The sequence below is a fragment of the Nothobranchius furzeri genome, chromosome 6 (genome assembly GCF_043380555.1).
Source record: "Nothobranchius furzeri strain GRZ-AD chromosome 6, NfurGRZ-RIMD1, whole genome shotgun sequence".
NCBI lineage: Eukaryota > Metazoa > Chordata > Actinopteri > Cyprinodontiformes > Nothobranchiidae > Nothobranchius > Nothobranchius furzeri.
Genome location: NC_091746.1, coordinates 33,498,265 through 33,520,521, shown reverse-complemented (window position 1 = coordinate 33,520,521; position 22,257 = coordinate 33,498,265). Strand labels below are relative to the sequence as shown.

The following is a 22,257-nucleotide window of genomic DNA, read 5'->3' as shown; positions in this document are numbered from 1 at the left end:
GGCCATGAGGCCCCTGTTGTTTGATAAACTATCATCTTGTCTTTATATTTAGATGGCACATAACAATCACACTTCAATCTAGAAGCTAATGATGGGTATTTTAGAGCAGCTGCATCTTGATGCAATAAGCTATACTTTACTCATTACACTGTTAGTTGACTTTTAGTTGCCAAAAAACTACTAGTGATTATTTGAATATTTAAATAATTGTTTGTAGCAACCCTAGGTCAGACTTATGCTGAACAGTAGAGGGACAGGACGTCTCCTTGATATATGCCACATGTGATGGAGACTTGTGCAATTGGCTTGCCTCAAGGGTGGTTTTCCACAGCCCCATCAAGTTTGCAATGAAGGCTCTGAGAGTCCTGTTGATGTTGTACAGCTCCAAGCATTCAATGGTCCATGAGTGCAGCACTGAGTCATAGGCTTTCTTGTAATCTGTCCAAGCCATGCACAGGTTGGTGTGTCTGGCTTTGCAGTCGTGGGCGACTGTTCAGATCCAGTAGTTGGTAAGAATATGAGAATAGGTGGGGCCAAAGAGCTTCCTGATTGACAGATCTCTGAATTAGTCCATAAATCTGTGTCCTGCACTATGATTGGTTGCTTTGATCTGGTCCAGACGAAGAGCTCTGATTGGTTGATGTAGTCTGTCAGAGGTTGGAGGACTGTTTGATGCTATGAAAGGATACCCTGCTTGGTGATGTGGGCAGAGATGTGGCTCGCACTGTCCGGCTGCGAATGGAGTGATGGTCGTGCCAGCGAATCCAGCGCTTCCTGACTGCAGAGCGTACCTGCACACAGACAGGTGCAAAATTACAAAGACATGTTGTAAAGATGTATTTAAAGTATATTTAATCTAAACAAAAAAGTTCTAATTGAAATCAAACTCTTTAATGGCTTTTAGTAATCAGATCTTTGTTTCTTGGGTCAATGATTCTGATGTGAACTGGTTTAGTTTATATTTATCAGATAGGTCTTAATAGTTTATTCAAATAAACCAGTGTTGGTCCTGGTGTTCCACTGGGAGCAGTTTTGTCTGAGTGAAACATGAGGGACCTGTCCAGAGACCTACATGGATGTCCTACAAAAGATGACATCCATTTAATGAAAGGAAAATGTGTAAGCACAACCATATCCAGGTGTAACCAACATGAATCCAAGCACCTTTCCTTTGTTTAGCCTGATGATGGCAGAATCGAGCCACATGAGGGACTCCTACCCTTGACACGCCTCCATTTAAAAACAATGTCCCGCAGGTGCGAGTCTCCTCTATATGATCAAAAATCATGACTTTACACATGGGAGTGAGGAGAAACTTTACAGAAGTTGACTTGGAGACACTTGTAGAGTAGGTGGAGGATTGATAAAAACAGTGTTGGACATGCTGTCTTCTGGATCAGGACAAAGTGCATATGGACAAAATGTCAGAGGTCATGCAGAGTGGCTCAGTAAAACAGAACAACTTCACTGAAACCAGTTCAAACTAAACTGAAGTAATTCCAGTAAAATTTCCATTTCTGTTCCAGCTGGTCTGTTTCCAACCTGTGTGTTAACATGGATTCATTACACTTCCGACAGCTTCCTCTAAATGGAATGTGACTCTAAGTAACACACCTGTCCCTTCCATTCTCTTTCAAGTGATGGTTTGTTCTCCGTGTGTGTTTTAAATTTGCCTTTTGTTTTAAAAATGTTTTCTACTTTTTGTTTCTATGTTTGTCTGTTGCTGTTGTCTTTGAGTTGAATCACCTCACTGTTGAGAAAACAGTAGAAGACGGAGACAAAGAAACCCTGCGGAGACACAAAGGGGAACCAAATCAGCTGTGGGATGAAGAACAGTGAGCAATTTTCATTCATTGATGGACGGTTGCAAAGAATATTGGTCAAAAAACTCTAAATAAGAACTTTATTTAAGAGAGCATCGTGTTGGGAACCAACAAGGATATAACACAAACTATTTTTGAGGAAAACATCAGGAACAAGTCCTGAGCATCTGCATGCTGCATCACATGACCAGCTGGACATTTACCAACCTGGAAAGACTCCAGGATGGAGTTAAAGTAGATGAAAACAATCTGGGACAACTCATCTTCTCCTCCAGGATTCACAAAGAACAGCATATAGGTGATTCCCAACAAGGGCAGCAGGACCAAGGTAGCTTTCACTGCCTTCCTGCAACAAAGACAAGGACACAGTCATCAGATTCCTGGGGTTTAAGGTTTAATTGGTTTTACTGGTTTAATGGGTTCCTGATGAAACTACAAGATCATTTTAGTGAAATTGCTTTGTTTTTTATTATGCCTGTATGCTTAGTGGAGTTATCTTCTCACCCAGACCAGACCAGACCTTGATCTCACATGGGGTGAAGGTGAGCTTGTTGGTCTTACCTGTACTGGATGGTCTCTGAGGTTGTCGATGCTCTCAGTTTAGTCATCAAAATCCGAACAATGTTAAACAGGAAGACAAAGTTAATCTGAGGAAAAGATGAAAATATTTGGAGTTGAGGTTAAAGTTCAGTCTCTGGTTTTTACAGAGATGCTCCTGAAGGCACCAAAGCCTCCTGTGGTTGAGAGGAAACCTGACACGATTTATCCCACTGATAAGATATAAAGGTTTCAGATCATGCTATTTTAAACCATTGAGAACAAACGTGGCTGCACAGCTCATCTTGCAGCAAGAAGGTCCTGGGTTCGCTTCCCAGCCTGGGATCTTTCTGCATGGAGTTTGCATGTTCTCCCTGTGCATGCATGGGTTCTCTCTGGGTACTCCGGCTTCCTCCCACAGTCCAAAAACATGACTGTTAGGTTGATTGGTCTGTCTAAATTGTCCCCAGGTGTGTGTGTGTGTGTGTGTGTGTGTGTGTGTGTGTGTGTGTGTGTGTGTGTGTGTGTGTGTGTGTGTGTGTGTGTGTGTGTGATTGTTTGTTTGTCCTGTGTGTCTCTGTGCTGCCCTGTGATGGACTGGGTCTCTGTCCAGGGTGTACCCCACCTGATTGCCCCTTGACCACTGGAGATACCCCCCCCCCCCGCGACCCTATGTGGACAAAGCGGGTTCAGACAATGGATGGATGGAGAACAAACATAGGCACAGTGTATGATAAAATAGTACTGTTGGAACTATTGAGGTGTGATTTATTTTAAATATGAGGTTTTATTTTTCATTAGCCTGAATGTCTACCCAGAAATAAAATGTGTGGTAAAGGTGTGTGCCTGCCATCTTAGTTTTCCCATGTGCTGATGTGGGTTCAAAACCTGGTGATGTCTCCAATAAATCGTTTAGCCAATAATTTATTTACCCAGCTAAAGCAAATGTAATGTTTTTATATTTTAGTTTTATTGGTCATTTTCTGCAAACTTTTTTGTATCTCTAAAGATGTTTGGCTTTGGTCATTTCCAAGCAGCATTTTAGTTGATTTACTCTGGTCACCTCACATGGACTCACACTGGCTAAATAAACAAATAAACAAAGCAAAAAATAATAATAATAAAAAAATAAAAATAAAATACAAACAAACAAAAAACACATTAGTTATTATATTTTAAACTGTTTACCATTAACTGATTGAAAACATCATACAAGCAGGTACAGCTAAAAAGAATAAAAGTTACTGCTGAGAGTGCAGCCAGGTTCCTGACTGGGACCAGGAAACGGGACCACATCAGTCCGGTTCTGGCCTCTCTGCACTGGCTTCCGGTTTGTTATTGTTCACACTTCAAACTCCTTGTCTTTGTTTATAATTTCTTCCAGGAGGGTGTCCCACCCTATCTAGCCACACTCCTGAACAGACACTCCCCATCACGCGCTCTGCGCTCCTCTGACCAAGGCCTGCTCGCTGTCCCTCGTTCTAGGTGTCGTACTCGCGGGGACCGGGCTTTCTCAGTCCTAGCACCGTCACTAGGGAACCAGTTGCCACCCTCAGTTAGGCTGTCCCCATCTCTGCCAGTCTTCAACAGTCGCCTAATAACCCACCTCCTCCGCTTGGCGTTTCCTGAACATGTTTGAATTTGGCCCTCTTTTATGTTGATTTTATCTCACAGTTTTCATTGGTTCACTTTTTCCCTTGTTTTACACATTTGTCTTCTACTAGAACAGTGGTTCCCAAACTTATTTAGCCGCGCACCCCCTTCTATGTCCCGACCATGTCGACGCACCCCGCCCCCACATCGGGGCATGGCTCTATTTATATGTATATATATATATATATATATATATATATATATATATATATATATATATATATATATATCAGATGTCAAGCTAAACAGACAGGGTTAAAAAAAATTCCCCATCACTTTCATTTTTTAAATAGTAATTAATAAACATTCGATACCATTACAAATTCCTTTGATTTAATATTAAATAAATATTTAGAGTGCCCAGGTAGCACATAAACAATGCAATTTAACGGTTTTCTTAAAGCAGGAACGTTTAACCTGTGCGGCCAGAGCGCTCTCCTTCCTTCTGCTCTGCGTAAACCTGAGCTGATCACCTACTTGTGCGTAATCAAATGTCAATAGGGGACAAGATATAGCCATGATGTTCACTTTTGCCTCAGACCGACTTTTTGCTGTTTTATGGTGTGGCTCAATCTGCGATCCGCTGTCATGCGGACTGGAATAACAAATGGTGCAGTAACAGGACTTGTGGTCAGGTTCATGAGGAGTCACTGGCTGGAGCGGACCCGACTCATCCCAGAAGCTAATATCTTAATTTGACCATGAATGAAAAATAACCTCTTAAAAGTTTTTATCACGGTGGAGGCAGCGTTCATTTCTGCCTTCAGTCTGACTGCGCGCCGGAGTTAAAGCAGCGTGCGTGCTTATTGAACCTGTGTGTGCGCGTGTGCGCGTGTGCACGCGCGCGCGGCACAGCCGCTCAAGTCACCGCGTCTCGTTATTGGTGCTATTTAAATTTCTGCCCAGCCCGGATGTGCTCACATGTGCACCCGTGAGCCGTGGTTCCGCTGGAACGTGTCTGACCTCTGACAGACGCACTCTGAACTTCAGATCTTCAGCGCGTTGTCAATAGCCTGAATGGGAATCATTTCTTGTTATTTTGTTACATCCACAATGTTCTGTGTGTGAGGTTTACAATGTCAGAACACCTGCATGAGACAGGTGTTAATTACAATCTGCCAGAATGACTCACCACCTTCAGATTCCTCCAACATAGTTAAAAATGATCAAATACGGAAAATATCGGCGTGCGCAGGCCAGAGAGCTGAAGCTCGACGCATTGTTATTATGAAGCTAGGGCACATGTGGAGGACACGCGCGCACGCAAAAATATACTTGTTTTCAATTACATTTATTGTGCCCACTTACTTTTTCTTTGGTCCACCCACAAATGAGTTTCTACAATAATGGTGACACATGACAGACTTCTCTGAGCTCCGCAGCCATTACACTTTTCACCTCGCGCACCCCCTAGCGGCAGCTCGCGCACCCACACTTTGGGAATCCCTGTACTAGAATGTTTCACCTTTTTTTGTAATTTGTAATCTGTAATTTGAATTGCTTTTATTTTCTGATTTATTCACTTTATTTAACTTTGTACTGTACCATGTTCAGCGCTTTGGGCTTCCTGACAGGGTTGCGGAAGGCGCTTTATAAATAAAGCTTTGATTGATTGATTGAGAGGATGTGAACCTGCACAAAACTGCATGCAAGCCCACTTACCACTAGAATACCAAGTCTGTTACATGACATTTGTGGTCTATGCGCACATCCTGAGCTGGCCAGGATATGTGACATGTTTCAGGTTTCAGAACCAGAGACTAGCTTCTGGGGGAGGAACAGGGATGTTGGGAGCAGGAAGATGGAGTGACGTACAACTTATATATTAGGCCATTTCAGGAATTTCTAAATAAAATTCAAAATTTGCTGCTGAAACAGGAAAATGCAGCCAAGAATGGGTTTTGGGGTATTTTTTAACGAGGAAACAACAATTTTGCATGCTAAAAAAGCTCCAAAAAGTGGATTTTCCAAAATATGACCCATTTAAGGTGGTCTGAATGGATTGAGTAGGGTTTAGTGAAAAGAATTATGAGCCAACACCTTAATTTGAAAAACATTATGGCTGTTTGTTAGAACGTTTTGCTGTAAACCTTTATATTGCTGTAAAATTTGCATTATACTCTTATCTAAATGTAGCCCAAATAGAAGCAGCAGTGATTCCAGACACAGTATCTGGAATTAAAGCAAAACTGGTGAAAGATTTGCAAAACAGTGTTCATATAAAACGGTGACATTTTTTAAATTCTAGTTTTTCAAAATGGCAGAAATGTATGTTGGTCCGGGCTGTGCTGCAGCTCATTAATCAGTTTTCAGAAGGTGTCTGTATTTATATTCTAATCCCTTTAGTTATGCTGCTGGAGGACAGACTGACCACATTTATTCATTTTGCTGCCTTTACTCTCCATGTTTTATTTACTGTTGTTGCTGCCAGTAATCTCCAGCTCTCATTGGAGCGGTTCGCAGCCGAGTGTGAAGCAGCTGGGATGAGAATCCAGCCAAGTGGCTGGGGAGAGGGGAGAGCAGGCAGCAGAAGGCGACAACATCCTCTGCTGCCCACGGATAAACTGAGTAGGAAGTGACGCCACCATCCGTGTCAGCTCTGAAGATGTTTGCAACCGCAAACGAAATGTCAGCAAGGTAAAGAAAAACCTTATCTGTGTTTAAAAAAACAAAAACAAAAATGGAATTTGAAGACAAACACAGCAAGAAAGTACAAAAGATGGGGAGAGGGAAGTCTGGGGCTCCCTGCTTAGCCTACTGCACTCGTGACCCGACCTCGGATAAGCGGCCGAAAATGAATGGATGGCTTCCATTGATTTGGTTTTCTCTATTTTTTATTGAAAACTTGACAGGGCCAACATTTCTGCATCAGTGTCTCTTTCCCGTTTCCTCAGACTAAAGATGGTTCATCACAGTTCTATTTCTGAAGGACGTTTCGTTCCTCTTGTTAAATAATTAGCATGATAACAGAATGCTAACCTGTGTCACAGTCACCTGCCTTCAGCTTTGATCATGCTATTAGGATGATCTGTTCAATATGTGGGCTGTTTGTCCGCTTCGCCACAGGTGTATCGGCTTAGTGTCAAACACTTGATTAAAGACCATGAGCTTTAATCCAACTAGAACAAGACCTGACTCCTGTCAGCTTTTCACATAATCAAAAATGGATATATTGAGGCGTGTCCTGTCCACTGAGTGGGAGGAGCCTAGATAATAATAAAAGATAATGCAGAACTTGCAGCTGCTTTTGAATGATCATCAATAGTGATGGTTTCAGGGGTCCAGTCCTGTTTCTCTGTTTTAACTATACAAATTATGTTTATTGAAGCTACTGAATCATAGCCTGTATTGAAGTTTACTTGTGACAATGTTGAAGTGTGTCCTGTTCAACCCTCCCATATTAAAACTAAACACTCTCTGTTCAAAGAGTTTCCCTCCACTGTTCTGCTCAGGATGAAGGGCTGTGTTGGTGAAGATTAGATAAAATTTGCTGATTCCAGTTTACATGATCTAGATTATAATCTAGCTGGATCTAAATCTGGGCTGGATCTGAAACTGTCTCACTAATTTTTGTGTAGTGCTTTGAGGAGACCAGTGTTGTTACCCGATATAAAAGTCAATTGATCTGGGTTCAGTCAAAACTAATCTGTTCAACTATTTGTCCAAGAAGGCAGCATAAAGATTAGTCATAATCTCACAGACATAAAGAAAAAGATCTTAATCCTTTAGGGTGGGCTTACCAGCAGGACCAGGATCATCGGACCTTGGTAGATGTAATCTGTATAAACACCTGCCTTCTTTCCAAACCAGCATCTTCCAGTTAAAACACAGAAACCATTAGACATCAATCAGACAAATATTGAGATTGTGACATTGTGAACTGATGAAATTCTGGATTTTTGTCCGCTGCAATGAAACAAAGTCTTCTGTTCAACATACTTCATCAGGAACTCAGTGACATCCTTAACCTGCAGAGTTCAGGTTGGTGTCACATGACACCTGGCAGGTACAGATGTGTTGCATTAACCTGTGCTCCACTTGGACCACTGAGACATAGATTCAGTGTTTTTGTGTGACTCACTTCTCATTGTCATAGTACAGCTTCCCAAAAGCCCAGGCCACAATGACAGGAAACGGAATACCTATGACCAGAATGGATGGACGGGTGAGAGGACAGAACTGGCGGGAAAAGGGAGACGGCAGAGCAGGTGGAAAAGGTGAACAAACCCCAGCCAATGCAGATGAACATCCACTTCCTGAGCTTGTCGGTGGAGTAGGTGAGAACAACGGCAGTGTGAAGGTAACATCCCTCACCGAACATCCAGAAGAAGTTGGTGACATGAAAGTAATTATATGCTGCTGTCACCAGCTTGCACCACGCCTGAGGTGGGAGGAGGAGGAGGACAAAGGAAGAGGACAAATAAAGAGGAAAAAGAAGATTTAGGAAGGACAAGAGATTGAGAAACAAGGATAAGGAGAAAAGAAGTAAGAAGGGAAAAGGAAGAGAAAGAGGATAAGAAACAGGTAGGGATGAGGGGAGGAAGAGAAGAGAGAAGGGAGGTAGATTAGGAGAACAGAGCTGTTCCAAAGGATTGTGGGATTTGTAGTTGTACTGGTGTGGTTAAGGAGGCTGTTTAAGAAATTGGCAGATGAGAACAACCAAATGAAGGAGGAGGCCTAGATCGGTGCATGAGTCATTCATGCTAATGAACAGCACATTGGAAACAGACCAGCTGGAACTGTGTGGGAAGGAAATTCTTTTAATTGCTTCATTATTAACTCCTCCGAAGTGCATGAAATATTTACACCTCCAAACATCTTCCTGTCCTCGGAGAATCAATGTCTTCAGATTTCAGTGAAGTTGTCCTCTTTCACTGAGCTCTGACAGAACTGACACTCTGGCCTTTAGCCCTTTGCTCTGATCCACCACGATGTCTAATGTTCTCCTACATCATTTATAAATGTCTTCAACTTAGTTCTGTGAAGGTTCTCTACATTCTTGCAATATACAGACATAATGTTTATCGTACAGAGGAGACTCACACATGTGTCACAAATTAGCATTTATTATATCACTGAGCTGAGAACCAGCTCCTCTAAGGCCTAGTCCATACGTAGCCGGGTTTTTTTAAAAACGAATATCCGCCCCTCCAAAAACTTGCATCCACACCACCTCGTTTAAAAAAAAAACTCTGTTCACACGTACTCGGATAAATACGTTGTTAAGGACATGCCAGACCTGTAGGCGGCAGTGCTTCCCCCGTTCTTAACCTCGTCCTTCGTCTGTGGTCTTCCACAAGGAGCAGTAATTCCGCTTGCAAAAACAAACAAGCAGAAAGCGCTTGGACAATTGATAAAGCGAGCGCAGCTCTGTGGGCATCCATGCTGTCGGCTAGTGTAAACACAGGTCGCACACGTGATGTCAGCATTTTTTTGTCGCGGAACGTGACGTTGCGGACCTTAAAGCTCCGGTTTTGTCTGTCCACACGCAGACACCCAAAATGGAGAAAACGCAGGTCTTCACTTTGGCCAGAGTTTTTAAAAAGATCCGTTTTCGTGTGAAAAAAAAAACTCAGTTTTCGTGTGGATGACAGGCCAAAACGTAGAAAAATATCTAAGTTTTGGCAGATCCCCGGCTACGTGTGGACAGGGCCTAAATCTGAGACCATGCTCTTGAGTCAAAAAGGGGTAGAACACCTGTTCCAGGTCAGGGACAAGTTCCAGCCCAAAGAGGAAAGTTTTAAAAAGGAGAAGAAGAAGAAGTTTATATATATATACCACTTTTCACAGACACAAGTCACAAAGTGCTTCACAGACAAAAAGTAAATCAGTATATCAGGGTCTTGTTTAAGAATGGTGGAAAGATGGAGCAGGAGATTGAGAGGTGGATTGGTACTACGAGTCACAGCCGCCTCACAGATCTGCTCCGAGCTTGTCCCAGATGACCAAGCTTCTCATCCTACATCTAAAGGATGAGAGCCCAGACACCCTGCAGAGAGAACTCATATCAAAGGGCCTGGTATTCCACACAGGGCCCCCAAATGTCCAAACTCCTTCCCCAAATCTACAAAACACATGTAGACTGGTTGGGCAAACTCTTTGTGAGCGTGTGTGAAGATCAAGTCAAATGCATGTTTCATGTGTTCATTGTGTGAAAGTTGTCTCCCTGGCTGTGATTCCACTATTCAATTTAAACTTTAGAGGTAGACCATTTTGAGCCTAGCTAGAGATTCTACAGAGGAATTTATTCTAAATACAGTTCCCTAAGTCCAATTTGTGTTTAATGGTGACAGGACGAGGAGACAAATGTAGAAAACAGCAGAATAACTGCTGTCTTTGTTTTGACAGCATACAAAATAAAAATTAGCGTGATGCTAAACAGGCTGAAATTTCTGAAATGCTCCCCATCTCATGTTAACATGGAGGCACAGAAGTGAAAAAATATATAGTTTTCCTTTTAGTATGCTTTAAAGAATCTCTGTGTGTCTCACTTAAAAGTCCGTGTTTGTGGATGTGCAGGACAAACAGACAAAAATCTCAGCTTCTTAAAAAACATCTAATGGTGCAAGCATTGTTTCAGTTCATCTGCCTGAATGCTCCAAATCACAGGTCATCGTTACCAATCATCACCCACCCCATCTCCAGGATTATCATCATTATCTGTGTGTGTGTGTGTGTGTGTGTGTGTGTGTGTGTGTGTGTGTCACCTGGTTGCTTTCAGTAACAGAAGGATTCATGGTGAGTTGGACAATGAACCAGGTGGCATTCCTCAAGATGAATGCTGAGATCAGATTCCAGTGAATGATGTTCCTCAGACAGCGAATACTCCTGTCACATGATTAGACAAGCATTTTTCAACAGTTCATCTATGTAAACATTTTGAATTGAACAGTTTTGTCCGATGAGAACGAGTCAAGACAGTTTGGGGTGCGTTTGATTTGTTCTCGGAACTCGTAAATCCCGACTTCCGAGTAGGAAAAATCAAATGAAATGCCCCACAAAGTCAGACCTCCCAGTTGGAAACTGAAAAATTTCAGAACTCTGACCTCAACATCCAAAATGGCAACTCTAACCGTAACTTTTTGGGTGAAATGCGTTTACTTTACCAAACAGACTTTTAAGAGCGCATTTAAAACCAATGTTGCATGTCGTGCTTGCCACTTCTTTCAACTAAGCTGATCATACTAAAAGTTTTGTTTGCATCTTGATCGTACAGCTTAAAGCTATGTTACGAAGAGGAATCTACAAACAATGGCTACTTGGGAGGTGTGCGTCACCATGTTGGAATCCTGACTTCTCTGACTATGATTCCCAGAATGCGGGCAACTCGGGTGTGAAACCATTCCCAGTTATGACTTCCAACGTAAATAGAATGCACCATAACTCCTCGGTATTCTCCGAGGCGGCTGCTGGGCCCTGAACGAACCCCTCAAAGAGAAAGGGGTCTTGACTCGACTTGTACTTTATTTCGAACTAACGTTAAAAAAAAATAATTTATACAACACAACTCGACACGAAAGCAATCAAATAATAAAGTCCGAAAAGGAGTAGTTAGAAGTAAAACGTGTACATTCCTACCCCCTTCTCACTTATTCTTATTCAACTTATCTCTAAAACAAAATTTAAAAATTAAGAAACATATCTATATAAAAATAACAATAATACAGAGAACACATAGATTAAACATACTCAATAAACTTCTTGTATAATTCTATTTAACCCAGCTCATCAACATCCAATAGATGTTTTATGTAGCTCTTCTTAAATGGATTTACCTTTACACATTTTTTCAAATCTTCACTCAAATTATTCCATAATTCAACCCCACATATTGTTGTACACATACTCCTCTTTGTTGTCCAAACTCTCTGTTTTTTGAAGTTTAATGCCCCTCTTAAACTGTACCCATCATCTTCATCATTAAACATTTTCTGTATATTACATGGAAGTAATTTATTTCTTGCCTTAAGCATGATTACTGCGATTTTAAACTTTATCAGATCAATAAATTTTAACACTTGTAATTTTAAATACAGTGTTGTTGTGTGTTCCCTATATCCCACATTATATACTATCCTTATTGCTCGTTTTTGCAGTATGGATAGTGATTGTAGATTACTCAAGTATGTGTTTCCCCAAACTTCCACACAGTAACTCAAGTATGGCATTACCAGTGATGAAAACAGAATAAACAATGCTTCTTGATTCAGCAAATGTTTTATTTTACCCCGGTAAAAATCTAGCCCTATCAACAAATGCTGGTTCTATGAAAAAATTACTTTCTGATTGGGTATTCAAACTGTTATAGTAAATCTACAGAAGTTTTTTTTTAATGCAAACACGGTCACAGAACACTCATCACCCTTCGGGTATCTTCTCTGAGACGATTCTGCCAGATCCGGAAACCCGCATTGCCAAAGAAAACCTGGGGAGTGCTAAACACCAGTGGCTGTTTTCTAGGTCCAAACTTCTTTTGTTGTCCATAACTTCAAATGGTGTTTCTCTTCTTGGGACTCTGGTAGTTTGTCCTTCTCTCCTTTTCTGATATTATTGTGAGGAGAACCTCTCACACCAGTGGTGTCTGTTGCTATATATGCGCGTGTGCAATGGTGGAGGATCCAGGGAAGTGTGGTTCAGCAACTGGATGGTCCAATGGTTGCTTTCGGTCCAAAAAGTGGTATTGATGTAGGTTTTTAGATCGTAGCGAGAGAACTACATAACGTTTTGTTTTCCGTTTTATTTAAGTGACACAGTATATTTATAGCTATACTATGTTACAATGTTGTGAAGAGGCATGAACAAATATTTTAAGCCAATTTGCTATTGCGGTTTTAACTGATGACTGAGTCTGCTGAGGCGAACAGAAAGTGTCGAATGTGACTTACCTGAGTCTCATGAATAGCAGGAAGGCAAGTAGCAGAGCTCCCAGGGAGATGCAGTGACCCAGGTAGTTGATGATGAGGACCACCTGATAGTGGACTTTACTCTTCTTCTGAAAACACAGAAATGAAGAAAACATCCTTAACACCCCAAACACCAACACAGCTTCCTGAAAGGGTTGACTCCCACGGTTTTCAGACCTTCAGACTCCGCTGTTCTCAGACAAGGTTCTCTCATTGACATATATACCCCTGGTTCAGGGGTATATATGTTCATGTTCAGGTTCCCTGAAGCTGATGATTGATCACAGTGTCCTGGGGCGTTTCTCAATGCCAAGGAACCTTGCATTGATGTCTTGGCCCCGCCTAGAAAATACGTCATCTGGAGCCGTCAAAGCTTGCTCCAATGTTCATGTTCTACCGAGGCATGTGTTCTCTGTTTGTTAGATGTTTAGCAAGCTAAGCAAGCTACACAGGCAGTGTCCTGTAGCCTAGCTTTGATCAAAAATTTCCCAGAGTACAATGCAGTATTTTCAAAAGTATGGCGCATCAGAAGCCGACACCTACTTTGGGGGCAAATTCTGAGTTTAAATGTAAGTCAACTAATTGTAGCTATCAGGTTGATATCTGAATTTTTTTTTAAATCCAAAGCAGTTATCTATGACTGGTTAGTTTCTTAGTAGTTGGAGCTTCAGTGGCTAGCAGGTAGTATCTTGCTTACTTATTTATATTAACCAGTATGTATACACAATTTAAAAAGTAAAAGGCTCATTATATATTTATATTGAAACATATACATATAAAATATAACGTTATCTTCCGTGTCATGTGACATTACGTGATTGCGGCGGTCACATGATGCAAGTCTGTTCCATTTAACCATTTTCTTTGACCAAGGAAGGACCTCGTAAGACATCGCCTTGCCATTGAGAAACATCCCTGGTAATTTGAGTTCTTCAGGTCACATGACAAAAAACCAGGACATGGGTTTTGGCGATTCACTGCTACAATTAGTTGAAAAATGACTCGTTTATTTCTATCATTAAATTTAAAGTGTCAAAGTTTTTTTTATAAAAAATTACTGATGAACCTTCAACAAGCTCCTGTTTAATGTTTTTATAACAGTATTACATGTATTCATTTTTAATATGTTACAACAAAGCAAGATCAGTTATTTATATTACATAAATCAGTCATCTATTTCATTTCTGATTTCAGTTTCTCGCTGGGGATTAGGCTGTTGGTTGAATATTTACATACAGTATACATTTGAGTACCAATGAACATGACAGAGGTTTATCACTAGGATGTTCCATTCTTCCCCATCATATCTGTCAGGTATAACTCATGTTTATTTAAATGAAATTAGTTTAATTATACATATAATCTGTCGCAGCTTGTAAGTAAGTGGATCAGCAAACTAATTGGTCATTAAATAAATAAATCACTTTATTCACTTAGTTTTAATTAGGAAATGATAATCTAAACTTTAACCTGACTGGGGTTTTGGTCACATGGGAAAGTAGACAATTGGACTGCTTAATTTTGAAAGATGTTTCACTTTCATACCTATTAGATTAATAAATCAAGCAGGATACAAAGATCATGCTAATGAACTATTTATAAAGACCATATTACTGAAATTTCCAGATCTGGTTCAATTTAAAACAGCACAAATACTGTATAAGGCAAAAAACAACCAACTTCCCCAAAAAATAATGAAACTGGTTCATGTAAAGGATGGAGGGTACAACCTAAGAGCCCATTTGAATTTTAAAACACATGCTTTCAGAACAACATTAAAAAGCTGGTGTATCTCAGTGGCAGGTATTAAAATATGGAATGGTCTAACAGATGACACAAAGCAAAGTAAGAACATCAGCCAATTTAAAAGAAAATTCAAAGAACACATTTTTAATTCATATAGAAATGAAGAGCAGTAAAATTCCTAGAAAAGTTTATAAATTATTGATGCTGTATAAATAAGAGCCTTGCTTTGTTGGAATGCACAGTTGCAGCAGTGACGTTGTTATATATATATTTTCCTTTCCATGTTCTTTATTATTTTTAAATATAAAGGTGTAAATTGTCACGGTCTGAGGTATTTCCCTGCTGTCACTCCCTGTCTTTTGAGTTTCCCTCTGCAGGTGGGCGTGTCTGGAGGTGACCAAGCTGCAGCAGATCTGCTCATCAGCTGGCCAGGGGTATTTAAGCAGCTGGGAGACTCCTACACTTCGCTGGATGATTACTCTACCTGGGTACCTTCTAACAGCCACTTGTGAAACTTATTCGAGCTCTGTAAACTCTTGAGAATTAGATTTGTTTTTGGATTATGGATTTTTGAGATTTGATGTGTTTTTGGATTTTGGATTTTTGCCTTTGTGACCTCCTGCTCTTGTTCCCAGACAAACCTACACACTCATCTCTGACTGGCAGAACTCTGGAGCCCACACCATTTGGATCTCCAACTCCGCTCGTCTCTCAGCCTCTCCCCTGGCCAGACCCGCCTCCAGCTGCCCACCTAACCTCCCTGGACCTCCCCAAGCTCAGCTCCCTCCACGTCTCTTTTCTGGATCTCAGTCCCTGCTACCCAGACCGGACCACTCCTCCCTCAAACCAGTTCCCACCTCTCCAAGACCGTAAGTCCTCCACATAAGCCTGATTCCCTGTTCCATCCGCAAGTTGGATCTAACTCCGATCTGTCCACAGTTTTTCCCGCACCAGCTTCCTCGTGCAAGAACTCAGCTACGTTTACGCTGCTTCCTTGGTTTCCCTTTTAAATAAATTCTTATTTAAAACATTTTACACCGTCTCAGATCTGATTCTGTATGTCGTGGGTTAGATTCCTTCACCACAACATGACAGAATCATCCAGCCATTCCTCTAACCTCAGTACAGAATCAGTTCCCTCTGTCGTTTCCGCCACCCTAGCTCAGCACAGTGATTCACTCCAAGCTCTGTCTGATCAACTCTCCCACACTAACCACACCTTGTTTGAAGTTGGAACGATGGTAAAGGAATTAAGCCACAGACTCACCTCCCCGGAGCAAGCCTCATCCCCCGCTCAAGAGTCTGCCCGGACCCGTTCTTCCTGCACCATCCAGTCTGCCCAGCTTCCGGGTCGCGACCTCTCCTCCACCGGAGACGTTTGACGGCAACCGGGAGGTTTGTCGAGGTTTTCTCCTCCAATGCCAGCTGGCTTTCCAGCGATCTCCGGAGTCTTTTTACACCGATGAAATTAAGATCTCCTACATCATCGGTCTTCTACGAGGTAAGGCACTCCGGTGGGCGGAGGCAAAAAGCCGGAACCCGTACTTCCTTAAGAGTCCGTTGGATGAGTTTCTGGCGGATTTTAAAATGACTTTTGACAAGCCTGAGTCAGCGGCTGAAGTGGCCAGACAGATTTGGAGCTTACGTCAAGGGAAGCTCTCAATCGCGGATTTTGCCATAGAGTTTCGGACCCTAGCCGCCACTTCCACCCTCGATGAAGCCTCACTTAAGGGGGCGTTCACCCAGGCTCTTAACGAGCAGCTTCAGGATCAACTCGCTTTCTGCCAGGAACCACCTGATCTCGAGAGCCTTATCGCACTGTGCAGTAGGATGGAGAAGAGACATAAGGTACGCCAAAGAGGTAACAACTTCCCCTTACCTTCTCGCCTTAACTGTCCGCAAAATGTGTATCCAGCAGCTCCAGCTCCGCCCCCCAGTGAGCCCATGCAGATTGGTCGAGCTAAATTAACCCAAGAGGAGAGAAACAAGCGCATGAGTTCAGGGGCGTGTTTGTATTGCGGCATGTCTGGACATTTTGTGGCCAACTGCCCCAAGCAGTTAAACTCCAGGTCCCATCAGTAGCCCCGAGAGTACTGGTGGGAGGTTATCGGTCAGATTCAAACTCTCGGTGTTTGCTGGAATGTTCTCTGTCACATAATCACATTACTCTTCCCTCTCTCGCATTAGTTGACTCTGGCTGTGAATTAAATCTTCTTGACCAACAGCTAGTGGAGCAACTCCTGGTTACCACTTTCCCTCTACAAACACCCTACCGTGTATCCTCTCTGGACGGAGGCTCCCTCACCTCTATCACTCACAAGACTGCACCCATCCGCCTTATGACGTCAGGTAACCACAGTGAGGAACTCACCTTTTTTGTATTTCCTTCCCCTCAGTCTCCTGTGGTCCTGGGTCATCCCTGGCTTAAGAACCATAACCCCCGTATTAACTGGGTCACAAACCAAGTGGAAATGTGGAGCAATAACTGTCATTTAACCTGTTTGGGACCAGCCCGTTCTAGTTCCGAGCCTCGAGCCCTGAAGACCACACCACCCGACCTCACCGGGGTTCCGCCTGAATATCACGACCTCCAGCAGGTATTTTCTAAACATAAAGCATCCTCATTACCACCTCACCGCCCTTACGATTGTGCTATAGATCTTCTCCCTGCAGCACCTCTTCCCTCTAGCCGTCTCTACAGCATCTCCAAGCCTGAACGTGAAAGTATGGAAAAGTACATCTCCGAGTCCCTGGCATCCGGCATAATTCGGCCTTCCACCTCTCCTCTGGGTGCTGGCTTCTTCTTTGTCTCCAAGAAGGACGGCACCCTGAGGCCTTGCATCGACTACCGCGGTTTAAACCAAATCACGGTGAGAAACAAGTATCCATTACCCTTACTGTCATCCACTTTTGAACCCATACAAGATGCGACCATATTCACTAAGCTGGATCTCAGAAATGCTTACCATCTGGTTCGCATCAGAGAGGGAGATGAGTGGAAGACGGCTTTCAAAACACCAATAGGACATTTTGAGTATTTAGTCATGCCTTTTGGCCTCACGAACGCACCTGCCGTTTTTCAGAACCTGGTTAACACTGTTTTGAGTGACTACCTGAACAAGTTTGTCACAGTATATCTGGATGACATTTTGATTTTTTCGAGGACCCCCGAGGAACACACTGGTCATGTCCGAGCCGTTCTCCAACGCCTACTCGAGAATCGGCTCTACGTTAAGGCGGAGAAATGAGAGTTTCATGCCCCATCTGTTAAGTTTCTGGGTTTCGTACTGGAGAGTGGAAGGCTGGGACCTGACCCCGAAAAGGTGCAGGCAGTTAAAGACTGGCCAACTCCTTCCACACGCAAACAGCTACAGAGATTTTTGGGTTTCGCAAATTTCTATCGTCGGTTTATTAAAGGGTACAGCCAGATAGCCGCCCCTTTAACACAACTAACCTCAGTTAAGAGGCCTTTCATTTGGGATGCTGAAGCCTCCAGGAGTTTCTGTGACTTAAAGGAGAGGTTCATTCAGGCCCCTATTCTCACCCGTCCAGACCCTGCAAAGCAGTTTACTCTCGAGGTTGACGCCTCGGACACTGGAGTCGGGGCTGTGCTTTCTCAAACCTCCCCCACAGATCACCGCCTCCATCCCTGCGCCTTCTTCTCACGGCGTCTCTCTCCTGCCGAGAGAAATTACGATGTGGGAGATCGTGAGCTCCTAGCTGTGAAACTCGCCTTGGAGGAGTGGAGGCACTGGCTGGAGGGAGCTGAGCACCCCATTGTGATATGGACGGATCATAAAAATCTCTCCTACCTCAAAGAAGCTAAGAGACTCAACCCACGTCAATCCAGGTGGGCCCTGTTCTTCTCACGTTTTCACTTCATCATTTCCTACAGACCAGGCAACAAGAACATCAAGCCCGACGCTCTCTCACGACAGTTCTCGGTGAATTCGGATCCCGAGCCCACTACCATCATACCACCGGATTGTGTCCTGGGAGCCGTTACCTGGGAGATACGGGATCAGGTGCTCGAGGCTCAAGTGCTCGAGGCTCAAAAGAACTACCCCTGTCCCAATCAGGTACCCAACCGCACCCTGTTTGTTCCGCCTTCCGTCAGGCATAAGGTGATTAACTGGGCCCACACCGCCAAGTTTTCTGTCCACCCTGGTATCAGTCGTACCGTAGCCTTAATTCGGAGGTCCTTCTGGTGGCCAACAATGTTTAAGGATGTCAAGGAGTACGTTTCCGCCTGCCAAACCTGTGCCCGCAACAAGGGAAGTAACCAACCCCCTTTTGGACTATTACATCCGCTACCCATTCCCTCCAGGCCCTGGTCCCATATTGCACTAGACTTTGTCACCGGTCTTCCCCCTTCTCGAGGCTTTACGGTTATTTTGACCATTATCGACCGTTTCTCCAAGGCTTGTCACCTAGTGCCGCTAAAGGCTCTACCTTCTGCCGCTGACACTGCCACTCTGCTTGTTAAGCATGTTTTTAGGCTCCATGGCATTCCTGCGGAGATACTTTCTGACCGCGGCCCTCAGTTTATCTCAAGGGTGTGGAGGGACTTCGCCACCTGCTTAGGAGCTAAGGTGGCGCTAACATCTGGTTTTCATCCGCAGTCAAATGGCCAATGCGAGAGGCTAAATCAGGAGGTAGAAGCCATGCTCCGCTGTCTGTGTTCTTCTAGCCCTTCCAGTTGGAGTACCCACCTTCCTTGGATCGAGTACGCCCATAACGCCCATGTCTCCTCCGCCACTGGACTATCCCCCTTCGAGGCCTCGACAGGTATTCAACCCAGTTTGTTCCCTTCTGTATTTCCCACCACAGTTTCCTCCGTTCCTCAGTTCCTGAAGGGGGCCCGACGGGTTTGGGCGGCCACGCAACAGGCCCTACAGAGGACTGCAGAACGCAACCGGCGTCTGGCCGACCGGCACCGGCGTCCTGCCCCAGACTATGCGCCTGGACAGCGCGTCTGGCTCTCCACCAGGGACATCAGATTAAAGGACCACTGCAGAAAACTTTCCCCCACATTCATCGGCCCCTACACGATTTCTGCTGTCGTCAACCCGTCCTCCGTCCGCTTGGATCTGCCGTCCCACATGAAGATCCACCCCGTTTTTCATGTCTCCCTCCTTAAGCCTGTCATCTCCAGTTCCCTGTGCCCTCCTGTCGACCCTCCGCCTCCTGTGCGTCTCGCTGACGGGGGCCTCGGTTACCGTGTCCAGCGCCTTCTGGATGTGCGACCTCGTGGCCGAGGTTTCCAGTACCTGGTCGAGTGGGAGGGTTATGGCCCGGAACATCGGCAGTGGGTCCCGAGGTCATGGATCGATGACCCCTCTCTCATTCGGGATTTCGAGTTGGCCCGCTCCTCCTCCTCCTCCTCTGCTCGGCCGCCGGGTGGCGTCCCTTGAGGGGGGGGGGGGTACTGTCACGGTCTGAGGTATTTCCCTGCTGTCACTCCCTGTCTTTTGAGTTTCCCTCTGCAGGTGGGCGTGTCTGGAGGTGACCAAGCTGCAGCAGATCTGCTCATCAGCTGGCCAGGAGTATTTAAGCAGCTGGGAGACTCCTACACTTCGCTGGATGATTACTCTACCTGGGTACCTTCTAACAGCCACTTGTGAAACTTATTCGAGCTCTGTAAACTCTTGAGAATTAGATTTGTTTTTGGATTATGGATTTTTGAGATTTGATGTGTTTTTGGATTTTGGATTTTTGCCTTTGTGACCTCCTGCTCTTGTTCCCAGACAAACCTACACACTCATCTCTGACTGGCAGAACTCTGGAGCCCACACCATTTGGATCTCCAACTCCGCTCGTCTCTCAGCCTCTCCCCTGGCCAGACCCGCCTCCAGCTGCCCACCTAACCTCCCTGGACCTCCCCAAGCTCAGCTCCCTCCACGTCTCTTTTCTGGATCTCAGTCCCTGCTACCCAGACCGGACCACTCCTCCCTCAAACCAGTTCCCACCTCTCCAAGACCATAAGTCCTCCACATAAGCCTGATTCCCTGTTCCATCCGCAAGTTGGATCTAACTCCGATCTGTCCACAGTTTTTCCCGCACCAGCTTCCTCGTGCAAGAACTCAGCTACGTTTACGCTGCTTCCTTGGTTTCCCTTTTAAATAAATTCTTATTTAAAACATTTTACACCGTCTCAGATCTGATTCTGTATGTCGTGGGTTAGATTCCTTCACCACAACATGACATAAATTTGTTAAAGAATGAATTGATACTCTTAGTTTAAATTGATTTTTTTTTTCTCTTTTGAAACACTAAATATGTAAAGAGGGTAGGGCCTTAAAAGTGAATACTTCAACCTACCTCCATTTACTTAATTTTTTAATTGTTAATGTTTGAAATAAAAACAAAAAACAAAAATTTTAATCTTAAGAATTTTACTAAATCATAGCTGAAAGGGGATAAATACCTGAAAAACAATTAATCAACAATAAAAAAGAACTTTTACTAAACATGTTTGGTTTTTTTAATGAAAATGAGCTCCACTAGGTGAGGACATCTATTTCTCTTTCTGTTATCCTTCTGTCATCTGAATCACAAATCACTAAATGGCCAACAGCCAGTTATCTCATCCAATCAGAAGACAAGAGGAATGATGAAACAGCGTGGCTCAGTGGGATAGAGAGAAGACACACACACACAAGCACACGCACGCGCACATATTCACACACACGCACACACGTACTCATGGTTTATGAGACCAACATGACTTTTTAGTAGTTTTTGAGGACTTCTTTCCAAAATTTGATCAAAACAAACAAACAAATTTAGGTATGTATGGATGTATGTGTATATATTTTATGTGTTTGTTTGTATACATACATATTTGTTTGGTTTGTTTTGACCAAATGCTGTGTATGTGTGTGTGTGTGTGGGTCGCCGTGGGGTCGTGGGGCTGGTGCCTATCTCCAGCGGTCAATGGGCAATCAGGCGGGGTACACCCTGGACAGTCTCACCAGGATAATGATCTCGGTGCACTGACTGTAGTTTCCTCGAGGGGCCCAGGTACCATTGGACTGGCACTCTCTATAGACACGATCTGAACACAAACACAAAAAAATGATAAAGCTTGTTAAAATGTTGCTGGTTTTGGCCATAAGGTGGCAGTGAAGACTTTTCTGTGAGAACAAACATGTTGGTTGCAAAGTGGATGCTGAGTCTGGAACAATATATATATATTTTTTTTACCGTGTCCTGTCTGGCTGTGAAGCAAACATAATTAATGTCTGAATGCTGGTGACAAGCCTTACAGATTTACTCTCAGGTAGAGCATCAATGCTTCTGCTGTTAATGTCACGCCTGATACTTAAAACTTTATTGTTATTGTTTTTTGAATGCTTTGTAATTCCGACCAGACACGGAGACAGAGGTGAAAGAGAAAGGAAGAGACAAAAGGAAGGAAGATAAACAATCAATGATGAACAGGAATCTGCTTTTAGACCTGCAGAAAAGGGGCACACAATACAACAGGAGCAAGCTATCACTGCGTCAACCTGATGAGAAAATATAAAATCAACATTGTTTTACTGAACAATCACAATAATAAATCACAGCGCATTTAGTGCCAACCACAGCCT

At 43.5% G+C, this 22,257-nt stretch overlaps 1 protein-coding gene across 1 annotated transcript in view; it reads right to left on the bottom strand.

The window, feature by feature from the left end:
- Positions 1–504: 504 nt before the first annotated feature.
- Positions 505–22,257, bottom strand: part of crhr1 (corticotropin releasing hormone receptor 1) — a 54,345-nt gene continuing 32,592 nt past the window's right edge. The window contains exons 5-14 of the mRNA XM_054747196.2: positions 21,637–21,719; positions 12,899–13,005; positions 10,721–10,841; positions 8,241–8,394; positions 8,095–8,155; positions 7,754–7,826; positions 2,385–2,470; positions 2,031–2,169; positions 1,747–1,788; positions 505–791 (exon numbers count right to left, since the gene is read on the bottom strand). Coding sequence (XP_054603171.1) covers positions 651–791; positions 1,747–1,788; positions 2,031–2,169; positions 2,385–2,470; positions 7,754–7,826; positions 8,095–8,155; positions 8,241–8,394; positions 10,721–10,841; positions 12,899–13,005; positions 21,637–21,719 — 1,007 coding nt within the window. The 3' untranslated portion in view covers positions 505–650. The remainder of the gene's footprint in view (positions 792–1,746; positions 1,789–2,030; positions 2,170–2,384; positions 2,471–7,753; positions 7,827–8,094; positions 8,156–8,240; positions 8,395–10,720; positions 10,842–12,898; positions 13,006–21,636; positions 21,720–22,257) is intronic.